The 14089-nt window shown below is 31.0% G+C and overlaps 1 protein-coding gene across 17 annotated transcripts in view; it reads left to right on the forward strand.

The window, feature by feature from the left end:
• LOC126749386 (proton channel OtopLc-like) overlaps positions 1-14089 on the forward strand; it is a 111030-nt gene that overhangs the window by 50473 nt on the left and 46468 nt on the right. Inside the window, exon 1 of one of the 17 annotated variants that reach the window (XM_050459069.1) lies at positions 5531-5903. The exons of 15 other annotated variants lie outside the window; for them this stretch is intronic. In XM_050459069.1, coding sequence (XP_050315026.1) covers positions 5728-5903 — 176 coding nt within the window. In that variant the 5' untranslated portion in view covers positions 5531-5727. Of the gene's footprint in view, positions 1-5530; positions 5904-14089 lie in introns of those variants that run through there. One more of the 17 variants, XM_050459076.1, reaches the window with a different exon arrangement.

Below are 14089 nucleotides of genomic sequence, written 5' to 3' on the forward strand. Positions count from 1 at the left end.
AATAGGTGTAAAAGATATTTCCATCGGAAATTTGTATCTGTAATTACAGAGGTGGTGCAAACACCACTGCACTTACAGAACACAAATATAGAGAAATGCGTGTTGCCTAATGCCGCTGACATTATTGACAAGAAGGAGAGCGATCAAATTGGGTGGCGTGTGGCGGGAAATTTAAACCTGTGTCTATTGCGCGATATTTGAATTTGAAGTTATTCGCAGAATTACAGAAGTTGATGCGTTAACTAAAGAGCGATCACTTTCTTCTAAAATTAAAAAAATATTTGATATAAATTAAGTTCTCAAGAAATTGCTTTATTTAGGATATTTAAGTCTGGACTTTGAAGATAGAGATAAATACCAATAATTATAAATTGGCACTATATGTATGAGAAATAAATTTTACATAAAAAAAAACTAATTTGTTTTTTAAATATATTATTTCAAGATGAATTGAAACAAACTTGACATAAGGGCTTTAAAACGCATAAAAATAATTACAATACATTCCAAATTAAATACTGTAGACTATAAACATGGTATTAATAAGACCTTTGATATATGAATATTTCAAATTAAACTCTAAAAATTTCTGGATCTATTAAGAAAGGCGACAAGCAATACAAACTTAGTAAGATATTTCTAAATGCTTATTTTTTTATTTATTTTATTGGTTTAGATTTAAAGCTTTTGTCAAAGAACAACTTCTTATCCAAGCAACACATCATATACTATTATCGTTACATATATATTTATTTAACGATTTTTTAGTAAATTTTTGGTTTTGGTATATTTATCAACCGTATATGATCAAAGTATGTATATTTATTAAACTGTAGAATATACGCATATCATATACTATTCTGTTTACAAAAGTGAGCAAATTTCGGCATTTAAAAAAATTGACACAGGATTTACATATTTAGTTTTTAAACTTGATTACTAGACCTCAAATATTTGATGAAATTCTTCTGAAAAATCACAATTTTTTGATCATATTATGCCATCTAATGACGCTGTACTTATACTAAAAATTAATATATAAAATTTAAATAAAGTGTAATTAAATTAAATATTGTTGATAATAATAATTTTCTGCAGAAACATTGTTTTTCGTCAAAATAACCCTTACCCCCCACCCACCCCAACCATTTGCTTAGTAAGAAATTTCTTTGAAAAATCATTGTTTTTCGTCCATAATTCCCAATCTAATAGCACTGTTATTTTATTAATATGTATATATATTTATTTATATCAAAATAACCCTTACCCCTCCACCCACCCCAAACATTTGCTTAGTAAGAAATTCCTTTAAAAAATCACTGTTTTTTGTCCATAATTTCCAATCTAATAGTACTGTTTTTGTATTAGATATTTATTACAAATATATAATTATATCAAATTTATGTAAACAAATTGTGTTATTAGATTGGATATTAACGACGAAACCAGCTGTGTATTTATACGTATTATTTTAGAAAACAATGATTTTTGAAAACAATTTCTTACTGGTAAGTTAAGTGGGGTGGGTGGGGGGATAATGGTAAGGTTAATAAAAATTTTTTTTTCTAGTAAATAATTGCGTGAGAGAAAAGTGCGTTTTAAGAAAATTATATGTGAGAATATACGTATATAATATACGATTCCGTTTACAAATAGGAGAAAATTTCGGCATTTCTAGTCTTTAAACCTGATCACTACACTTCAAATGTGTGATAAAATGATCCCGATATAAAAAAAGGTTTAAAATTAAACAAAGATTTAAAAAATTAAATTTATTTAGATCATTTAGAAATTTTAATCAATTAAATTTTGAAAATGATCTTTTAAATATGTCGTGGCATCAAATTTTAAGAGAACTTAGAAAGTAAACTAGAACTTTTCAACCATTTCATTATAGTACTTTTTGATAAACATGCTTCCCTAATAGAGGTCCGAGCAACAAAACCAAAAGCTCCTTGGTTAAATGATGAAATTCGTCACCTAGTATTGAGAGATAAAAGTTGGCAAAGGTATAGAAAAACTACATCGGACGCTGACCATTTACTCTATAAAAATATTCGTAACCAGACATTATCTGCCACTAGAGCTGCAAAAAAGAGATATATTATAAATACTTATCAATTAAACAATACAGCTAAACTCTGGAAAACTCTTCAAGCTTTAAATGTTCGCTCACAAAAAAAACACATTATACCAAGTAACTTCTCAAATCCTAATGAAATTAATAGTTATTTTACATCCTTTTTGCAATCCATATCAAATCCCTCAAATAATCAAATTTTATATTATAACACTCATATATTCAACCCAGAAATAAACTTTAAATTTTCTTTAGCTACAATAGATGAAATACACTCCGCTCTAAATAATATCCAACCTCTAACGCTGTTGGTACAGATCAAATTAATGCAAAAATGCTAAAAATATGTAGCCCCTTAATAGATCATATAACTTTACACATTGTTAACACGGCTATAGAGAAGAAACAAGTCCTAACAATCTGGAAAACTGCTCTGGGAATCCCACTACCAAAGAACAGTCAGCCCTCCCATTTTTCTGAGTTGAGAATCATAAGTATTCCCACCCTGTCAAAAATTTTTGAGCGAATCCTTTATAACCAAATATTCACTTATTTTACTGTTAATAAAATCCTGCCTGATAATCAATGTGGATTTCGAGAGAATTTTAGTACAGTATCTGCTTTAGCATCTGTGCTTGATATATTCAGGGCCTGCGATGAAGGCTACATAAATATTTTGGTACTTCTAGACTTCTCCAAGGCCTTTGATACTCTGGATCACCGTCTCCTATTAGCTAAGCTAAAATATTATGGGTTCGACGCGGACTCTGTTCAATTAATTAATTCATTTCTAAGCAAACGGTCGCAAAAGGTGGTCTATAACAATATTACGTCGAATGCATTGGATGTTCTGTCGGATGAGCCACAAGGAGCTATTTTGTCGCCCCTTCTATTTATTATTTAAACCACTGATATAATTCTCGCACCTAAATACTGTAAAACACAAGCATACGCGGATCACACACAAGTCCATGTCTCTTTTGATTATAACAAATCGCAAGAAATGGCCGATAAAATAAACGCTGATCTTTAGGTAATTAAAGAATTATCTGCTGAACATAACCTAAACTTAAATTCTGACAAAACTAAACTATTATGTATTGGCAGCAAAATCAAAAGAAACTCTATTAAAAACAACTTAAAATTAAAAATAAATGATACTACATTAAAATTTGTATCCAGCGCAAAAAATCTTGGCTTAACTATTGACGAAGATCTAAGATTTAGTGCACACGTTCAGAATATAACAAGAAAAAGCTTCTGTGTGCTGAAATTATTATATAATAATCGGCACATTCTTAACTACTCGTTGAAAAAAGTTTATGCGACACATTATATACTCTCACATTTTAACTATGGTGAATTTATATACGGTCCATGTCTTACAGCTCTCGATAAACAAAAAATACAAAGGGTACAGAACGCATGCTGTAGATTGATATATGGAATCAGGAAGCATGACCACATTACTCATAAAATTGTAGAATCTAACTGGCTAAATATGGAAAGCCGTAGAAAACTACATCTTTCAAATTTTGTGCATAAGCTTCTCAATACCACTAACACTTCGAATACTCTTAAATATAAATTTCTGCCAAGCACAAGCATGCATGCTCAAAATATTAGAAACAAAAACAAACTCTCCATCCCGTTACATAAAACATCTATGTGTAAAAGATCCTTCTCATATAATACCTGATAATTTTAAAATATTTAATATTAATAAATTTAAATACAAAATGCGTTTGTTTCTATTTAATCAATAAACTCACCATGAATAAGAAAGGATTTTTTTTCTTTCTTATTAAAGACAAAAAGACACTTAAAATGAGCATGTTGAGGTAATACTTAATAAAAAAAATTAAAAAATGGGAGAATAACCAGGAAAAGTGTATCTAACTTGTGTAATAAACCAACCTTATAATATATTTGAAGAATTTATAAACAGGTATTGGCATTATGCTGAGCTGGACTAGGCTTTAAAATTATTTCAAAATATAACTATCTACTTTTTAAAGAAAATCTCTACCTGCTACTGGATAAAGCTATATTACGGTCTTTTGTATCGCACAGTTTGTCGTTGTGTATAATAATTCTTTAAGTAACTTTTTTTTTCTACAATGTATGCGTACATTTAAAGAGCTGTTCGCTAATAAGTTGCATGATATTGTTTTATTTTCACTTCAGAGGGATTAGCTAGGTTAAGTAAGAGTAGCCACATGGCTAGACTTCGCCTCTCTTATATTCCTATAGAAATGTATGTATGATAATCACAACTGTAAATTATTTGTTTGTTAAATAAAAGACGTTTATTTAACAAACAAATAATTTATAGTTATTATTTTATTATTATTATTATTATTATTATTATTATTATTATTATTTTAGAAAAATGCAGTGGTATACTTCTATAAAAATATTTATCATAAATGTAAAGTTTGTTGGTAGACTTCCTGGACACCCAAAATATACCAGAATTTAACCTTAAATAGATACCTTTATTATAAATGCCATATCAACAATGATTTAACGATAAAAGTAAAGGTTTTATAGTGATATTTACAGTTGAAATTCATCCAAAAATGCACACCTGGTTTAAAGCAAAAATAAACGTTTATTTAACTACCGTGTGTTACTTGGGTAATTACTGGAACAAGAGTAAATTAATTGTCCCTATCCAGTCAGGCTTTCGAGAAAATCACTTATCTGGATATGTTCTTGATGACATAGTTAATTTTGATTAGATAGCCTTATTTTGGTTGTATTTTTAAAAAATTAAAATATTAAAAATTTTAAAGTTACTCTTTCATTGATCATTATCAAGAACTTAAAACAAGGATTGAAAATTGGTTTTTTTTGAGGCAATTTAAATTTCTGTAAAAATAACATTCTTTACACATAATATGTACAATAAGACCTTGGAGATAAGAGTCTCTCTTAGGATTCATACTTTTCTGAAATTTTTAACAATTAAATAATTAATCGTACCGCCCATGTTTGTTACATTTCTTTTCGTTGCTCTTGCGCGTAAACCAAAACAGCATCACGCCCCATTTTATGCCCTACATAAACCTCAGTCATTTGACAGGATCTCCTAATTGCCCCTAAACGACCCCTTATAACTAATCAAATCAGCTCGACTTAAATATAAACAATAAGTAAGAGTTAGAGGGACAATCGTTCGACGAGATCGTGTTAAGGGTGAGGTGAGGTCACGCGCGGGGTCACTGGGACGAAATCCCTGGGACGCAGCCACTCGAAAGCCAATCGAAACGGCTCGTGTCGCGTCACGTGACTGCAGCATCCCTTCTTCCTGCAAGCTCCCTCCCGAAAACTCCCGTTACCCAGTCGACCCGCCATTCGTATCGCTCGGTTCCGGGTTGGAACTTTTATATAATATTATCAATTCCTGCGAGTTTTCTCCTTATTATTTCGCGATGATTCCCTCCTAGTTTACATCTAGGATTCGTAAACTTTGAACCGCTCAAAAGGGTTTTAAATAGTACTCGTCCGTTTCGTTTGTATCCACCCCTAAAACGTTCATCGACTTTACCATTGAGGTGATGTGATATCTCGAACGGAAGGCAACGAGAGCTGATCACTTGACAACGATCTTGTGATTGTTTTGAGGTACCAGAAGGTTAAAAATGTCCGGCGGTGAGGTTAAAGTGGCCACGGTCGAGGTGGAGTCGGAAAACAATATGGCGACGCTTCCGGTTTCGCGGGTTCACCACCACAACGACGACGGATCCGGTGAACGGTTTCCAGAGTCGGCAAACAAAGAGCTCGAATTGCGGTTTGTACAAGAGAAACCGGATAAAAGGTACATAATTGTTGGTTTTGTAGGTGTTTTTTTTTTGTTATGGTATAATGGCGATTGCGCAGTATTTACTTGCGTATAATAGATTTGATTAAAGGAACTATAGCTATTGAGGTGCTGAGTATTTTTTGGTATGACTGGCTTATTGGATCCGGATTTTCATAACTCTGGTTCTAATTAGGATGGAGGAATGATTTTTACCTTTTTATAATCTAGAAATATAAAGCGACAACTTTATTATTTACATATTTCCCTTTGGTGTTTAGAACAAGGAAAATCGTTAGAATTCGAGAAAATTTTTTATTCTATTTGTGCAACGGTTCCTTAAATTTTATGCAAATTTAAGGGGTCGATTAGAGTCTTTGCTGTATAATTTTTGATTACTATTTTATTTTAAAGTGAAAAATTTAAGAAATGTGTGATATTCTAGCTCTTCTGACGGTTCTTTGTGGAAATAATGACCCATAGAAGATATATGCGCATCATTGAAAACTACAATTTTTATTAACATTTTACTTTAAAAAATAACGTTTCTTTTATTAAAAAAAAACCTTCAAAATTAGAGTAGGCAAACAAAGAACTCGAATATCGGTTTGTACAAGAGAAACCGAATGAAAGGTACATAATTGTTGGTTTTGTAGGCCTTTTTTTTTCTTATGGTATTATGGCGATTGCGCAGTATTTACTTGAAGTATAGCTATTGAGGTGCTGAGTATTTTTTTAGCATGATTGGCTTAGATTTTTTAGACTGAGATGGCCAATCTAAGAACGGGGAAAATTTCGTTTTTTTTTTGCTTGCTTTTAAACGTGCCAATTAAAACTCTAGATTTTAATGTCTTTTAAATAAATAAATTTTAATATTTTATGTTCTTTTTCCTTATGACAAAGTGCCTCATTATTTAAAAGTACTATAACTATAGGAGTCTCTCTATGTAGAACAAAATGATAATACAGGTAATAAAACCAACTGGGCATATTTCAGTGTAAAAATCAAAATATATTGACAAGAAAAATAATTTACAATGATGTTAGCTTAGAATTAACTATCGAAAGTAGTTCAGCAAGGTTTGAGTCCCTTGTTTAAAAAAATTTTAAAATGCTTGTACTCGTCGATTTCTGATTTTAGGAGGACAATCTTTTTTAATAATTTTAATCCCTTGACGGGGGTTGCAACCACCCTCAAAATCTAAAATAGAAGTGGAGCTCAAGTAATAAGCTTATTTTAAAGGTCTTTTTATTCTGGTTACGACTGCTAAGTTTGAAGTAACATCAGAGAAAAAATTACAATTAAAATGCTTCAACTGCCTGGAAAACAAAATAGTAATAATAATAGTAGTATTTATTTATTCAGCATACTGCTACATACAAATACAATAATATAAATTACAATTTTATAAAACATACTCACAATATCTTAATAAAACTAATAAATAAAAAGTTCAATACCCTGAAAAAACTAAAATTTAAAATAATTAAAATGAGTAAAAGAGAATAGTTGGTTAAGTGAGTTCGTAATGGTTAACTGTTTTGACGAGTAGGTATGGGTCTTACAGTTTTTTTTTTAATTATGTTAAATAATTTTTGTATAAGGATAAATTAAAGGAAATACCTATAGGCTTAAGCATGATTAGAGAAAAAATAAAAAACTCCAAGTCTCAAGCAGAGATTTTTATTTTTTCTCTAGTTACGTAGGTCTCTTTGAGATAATGGACGAGTTCTTTCAATTAAGCATGCTTGCTAGGTATTTAATAAATTTTAAAAAATGTAAAAGGATTGACGACCCCATGGGTCATATCTACGTTAGCGTTACTATATATGGAAAACGGAACCTAGCATTTTTTAAATGAAACACTCTATATTTTATTTTCTTATTCTAATGGAGAGTTAAAATACCTTTAATTTAATACAATATATTCCTATACCTAATAATTTTAAACATTTTTATTTTGTAAATTACTTAGTTCTTTATGAAAATGTCACAATGGTTTAATAAAAGATAGTGACAGTTTATAGTATTACCATTATGCTTAATAAACTATTTAAAAAAAAGGAACACGTGACACCTCTTTGGTAACCAGGTAGAAAATTTGTCTCCTAGTCTCTTTATCGGATCCTGAGTGCTTGCCCGACTCACAAATTAGACCGATGCAGCTCTTGAGATTTTTCTTAATTTACTACAGAAAACCTCAGCTATTTCTCTAAATAATAAAAAATCCTTAGAAACACAATGTGCCAGACGATATCAGCTGGAACCGGTGCTTCTCCGATCGCTGGCATCTTGAGTGGAAATGTGCACTTGAATATGAATTACATCCATTCGTCTACGTAGCTCAGTACCGTAGTCCTCCCCGCCAACATCGGTTCCTAGCATTCAGATCGCATGGGAGACGGAGTTCTCTTTGCTAACACTCAAATAAAGCTTTGATGTGACCATTTATTTGTCATGGCAAGTGTATTTAAATAATAGCAAGAACATGTGGAAAATTTAACACACTCTCTCGAGACTTACAATCATCAAAATATCTAAAAATATATAGAATGTTCTATTAAAAAAATCAAAGGTGTTGCCATTTTTCTATATAAGCGGCAACGCTGCAAATATTTTAGACCGATAGGGTCTGTTATTATGGCTACGAAATTTTCAGAAAGATGCCACGTTTGATCTTTCTGAAAACAGGTGATATGGAAATTACGTTCTGGTTTTTTCCATATACGGCTAACACCCTGTATAAAAAGACAAAGAAAAAGATGATAATAATTATAGAAAAAAAGTCACGAACAAATATTCCACATTTGGTTTTATTAAAAAACATCTTTAAAAACAAAATTATGAAGTGCAATGAATAATATTAAAAATAAAAAATTGTTTTTATATACTTACAATAGATACAGATTTTAAAAATAATTTTGAATGTGGTTCAAATATCTTTCTAAGAGTAATATCTGAGAAGTCCAATTTATCATTTCCGTCAGTTATATTCAAAAAAATTCTAGAAAGCAGTTGTTTTTTTTAACACATATTTGTTTTGTTACTTATTTCGAATAAATTAATTTTTTATGCATAACTTAAATGAACCTGAGACAATTTTTTTATATACTCCAATAAAACTATTCTTGCTTCTCTTTACTTCTATTAACTTGTTTTAATCCTAATTTCTGACAACGGCTTGTTGGCTTGAAGAGGTATATTTTTGCCAGAGAGACTTTGTTAACACTGCAAGAAATATTTGAATTTTATGACACAATCTTCGAAACCAGAAACAAAGGTGTGTTAATTCAAATAATGATTCATTTAGGCCTTACCTGTTCTCTCTTAATATAGTTTTCATCACCTACCTACCTGTGTAAATGTAACCAAACTATCCCAACATATTTTTATACAGTGCTAAAAAAGCACTTTTTATTAGAGCGAAGCTCTAATGGCCTTTTCGTAATTTCTCGCCGAAAATCTCGGATTTTCAACGTCTTATAACTCTGATTCTAATTAGGATGGAGGAATGATCTTTACCTTTTTATAATCTAGAAATATGAAGCGACAACTTTATTACTTACATATTTTCATTTGGTGTTTAGAACAAGGAAAATTCTTAGAATTCGAAAAAAAATTTTGTTCTATTTCTGCAATGGGAATTCGATCAGGTCGCAACGGTTCCTTAAATTTTATGAAATTTAAGGGGCCGATTAAAATTCACGTGAGCCTTTGCTGTATGCTTTTTGGCTATTGTTAGCGTGCGGGAAATATTTTATTTTAACGTCGTTTTTGACGTATCTTTGCGGAAATAATGACCCACAGAAGATATATGCGTTCTCATTAAGAACTACAATTTTTATTAACGTTTTACTTTAAAAAATTATATTTTTTTCAGGAGAAAAATATTTTTTTATCTAGTTTTATTTTTCTATCATCTTTATAACATTTTTGTGATGAAAAATAAAAAAAAAATTAAATTAAATAAAACTGCATTTTTTGTGAATAATAACACGCCGTATAAAGATAACGCTATCAATTATATAGGGTAAATAATGTTTATTTGAAAATAGCCTTTTTGTACCTTTTTCTAAATAATTTTTTAGCGGCGCCACCTAGGGCCAAAAGCCTTATGAATAATTTATAATCCCTAATGAAGAAAATATTTTTCTATAGTAAATGTTTTTCTAAGTATTTTAAAAAGTAGAGGTTAGAAAGATGGTGAAGTGTGCCTTAAGATCACAAAATGAATTAACAAATTCAACTTTTGACTTTACAAACATATCTAGTAAAAAAATTCTATTCAATTCCTTGTATTAATTAATTCAATCAGATTAAAATTGCTTTATACTGTTTCTTTGCGGTTTCCTTACTACATCTATCATTTAAGATTAATGCTATCTACCCCATTAGGAGCTGTTACCATCAATAACCGTTTTAGTTGCCTACCACTGTATAATGAAACTCTTTTGCTAGCTTGTCTGGCTTTCCAAAATTTGTAACAACATTTTTGAGTGAAATATTTAGAAACTGGAATTCTATTCACAAATATATGTTAAAAAGATCGAGTGATGCTACACAGCATTGCCTCATTCCTAGTGCCACTCATAAGTGATACCAGATGGATAGGAGTTCTCATATTTATAAGGATGGCCCAAAGTCAATTATCTCAGGTTAAGGCAATTTTTCTGTGATCCATATGGCCGTACTGATAGAGTAAAGAAATCTGTACGCCCTTTTGACCAACATTTGAAAAAATTATCCTGGTATGGTATCGAGTCCTGGAGATCTTTTTTTTCTTTAACGATTGCATCAATTTATGTACTTAGGCAAATAGCAACACTGATTTTCTGACATAATTACTTGGCCTTAAACTCTCTTGTGGAAATTGTTCATGCCTAAACAGATCTGCACAGTAAATCCTCCACGTTTCTAAGATTTCATCGATATCAGTTTTTAGATTGCCCTAGAGTATTATAGAAAATAGCAGTGGTAATTCAGAGAGAATTTTTTTCTTTATTAAATAGCCAAGTAACTTTTGCCCACTTACTATACATTAGTCGTGGTAACGTTTTCAAAATAAACCGTCCTGCTAAAGTTATTCCAACCTATTGTAATTTAAGTTCAATTTGACATGGTTAAAATGATATTTTAAACGCCGCTCGGCAACTCGTTATAGCATAATATTTATGATTAGTAACAGAGCCTGTTATTACAACAAACACTTGAGAACTTAAGAGGTCCCTAATTTACTACGAGATCCCATAAAAATTCATGATAATCACCGAAAAAAAAATCATTAGGAGATAAACCAGAACTTTTTATTATGACCAGATTCGAGATGGTAAAAAATGGCAATGCCAGATACAGTTTACCCGTTATACATATGTCTAGACACTAAACATCCACAGAAACTGGCATAAATTTAAAGATTGAAGAGATCCACTTAACTTAATTTGCTCTTTTATATCAATAGTGTCATTAGTGTCATACGTCACTTTATCATAAAATTTTAACTAGTCATTTATCAAAAGAAATCTATATTGTCATGCATTGCCTCTATATTGGACAAATTACACTTAAATAATATAGCGGTAATAAATTTCAAAAGTAATATATGTCGATCGTCAATCACAACGTCAATCATCTGGAATGAATAATTACCTTAAACTGTCATCAATGTCAATTGTCAACCTTATACGTGCCTTTTAAGTATCATCTGTCATGCTAATGTCGACTATCAAAAGTCCTCTTATTCTTCTTCGTTTTCTTTTTATATGGGAAATAGCTATATTCCTTATTCCAGAGAAAGTGAAAGGTGCAATAATAAATTCACTGCAAGTTACCTACCATCCTGGACTTTCAGGCCTACAATTTCCAGTAAACTGCATTTTTTTTTTTAATTTATTCTAAATTATTGAAATGTTAACTAGTCATTTATTAAAATAAGCCCATATTGTTACGTATACCTTTTATATCGGACTCTTTTCATTTAATAGATTTTAAAAACGGTATATGTCACTTTTGAACTATCACACCAAGGTCAATCACCCGGAACCAACAATTAGCTTAAACTGGCATTAATGTCAATTGTCAACCTTATACGTACATTTTAAATGTCATCTGTCATGCTAATGTCGACCATCAAAAGTCCTCTCTTCTTCTTGTTCTTCTTCTTCGTCTTCTTTTTATATGGGAAATAATTCTATTCCTTATTCCACAGTTAAAGTGAAAGGTGCAATAATAAATTCACTGAAAGTCACCTTCAATCCCGGTCTTTTGAGCCTACAATTTTCAGAAAATTTAATTTTTTTTTGGAACTATTTAAATAGTTTAACTAGTCGTTCATTAAAAGAAATCCATATTGTCGCGTATGCTCTCTATATTGGACAATATATACTTAAATAATAGATCATTGATAGATTCTAAAAGTGATATATGTCACCTGTGAACTGTCAGATCAACGTCAATCATTCGGAATTATTAATTACTTTAAACTGTCATCAATGTCAATTATTAATCTTAGCCGTACATTTAGTATCATCTCTCATGCCAATGTCAACCATCAAAAGTCTTCTTCTTCTTCGTTTTCTTGTTATACGGGAAATAATTGTATTCCTTATTCTACAGAGAAAGTGAAAGGTGCAATAATAAATTCACTGAAAATCACCTCCAATCCTGGTCTTTTGAGCCTACAATTTTCAGAAAATTTAATTTTTTTTTGGAATTATTTAAATATTCTTACTAGTCATTCATTAAAAGAAAACCATATTGTCGCGCATGCCCTCTATATTGGACAAATTACCCTTAAATAACACATCATTGATAGATTTTAAAACTGATATATGTCCTCTGTGAACTGTCAGACCAACGTTAATTATTCGGAATTAATAATTACTTTAAACTGTCATCAATGTCAATTGTCAATCTTATCCGTACATTTCAAGTGTCATCTGTCATGCCACTGTCAAACATCAATAGTCCTCATCTTTCTAGAACTTTCAAGGCTTTCAAGTTTCTGAAAATTGCATTAAAAAAAATGTATTTGACAAAACGGGTTTATGCCTTTGGACACAGTTCTCTCTGTCTCTTTCTCTTTTAAGTACCTTAAAGAAATATATAATTATTGACTAATTCCAAGCACTTGATCAGGTTATTTGTTAAATCCTCTTTGATATTTTCAGGAAGAAATAGAACGACAAAAGGGTTTTATGCTTTTGGACGCAGTTCTCTCCAGCTCTCTCTCTTATAAGTGCCTGTAATAAATATATAATTATTGACTAATTCCAGGCAGTTGAAAGAGTCATTCTTTCAACTGCGGTTGATTGAATTTATATATGAATTATCATTTAAAAAGGAAATAGTATTCGGTTATTTCTGGTACCTTAGGATTTAGTTTACTAAATAACTGACTGTGTTGTCTGGAAAAGGAATGAATAATTTTCCAGGTAAAGTTGGTTTTCTTCTAGGCAATGGCTTCATTCCACCAGATTCTGGATCAATGTTCTAGATTTTTTTTCTTGCAGATGAGTGCACTTGTACAGTTCACAATCAGTAAGTCACTAACTTATAAAAAACATTAGGCTATATGTATCGATTCCCTGTAAATTATCTTTTATTCCTTCCGAACAATTGAGTGCGTTTCCTAAAATTACAGACAGGGTCAGTCCTTAAACACCAAGAAATCTTCTGTGGTGTCTAAAAAAGTTCCTTTAACTAATTTGGTTCATTCCGCCGACTTTCAAAGAGCTTGATGCCCTGGAACATTATCTATTTCCTACAAACAGACAAGTGTATACCGATAGGGCACAGTTTATTTCACTTTCAGACTGTTATGTTTGTTCCATGAGTTCCTGCTTCAGCTTCCTCGAAACATTTTTTTTATTATGAGTGCATTTGTGTAGGTCACAGTAGGCAGTAGTATGCAAATGCCTAAAGTAGCATTTTCAGACAAATAAGTTCGTTCGACCAGGTTACAAAAAGAGCTTATATAAACTAGCTAAGCTAGACCTGTGAAATTTAAAGGGGTGCTGCCCTGTATAACTGTCCAGGGCTGTACAAAAGGATTTTACAAAATATCATCCCAAACTAGGGGAAAAAGAGGAATGACGTCTTTACTTATGGATTCAAGACTGAACGAACAGGAATAATTAGTGTTTTTCTTAAACTAGCTAAGCTAGACCTCTGAAATCTAAAGGGATGCTGCCCTGTACAATTGTCC

The sequence above is a fragment of the Anthonomus grandis genome, assembly GCF_022605725.1.
Source record: "Anthonomus grandis grandis chromosome 1 unlocalized genomic scaffold, icAntGran1.3 Chromosome32, whole genome shotgun sequence".
NCBI classification, from domain to species: domain Eukaryota; kingdom Metazoa; phylum Arthropoda; class Insecta; order Coleoptera; family Curculionidae; genus Anthonomus; species Anthonomus grandis.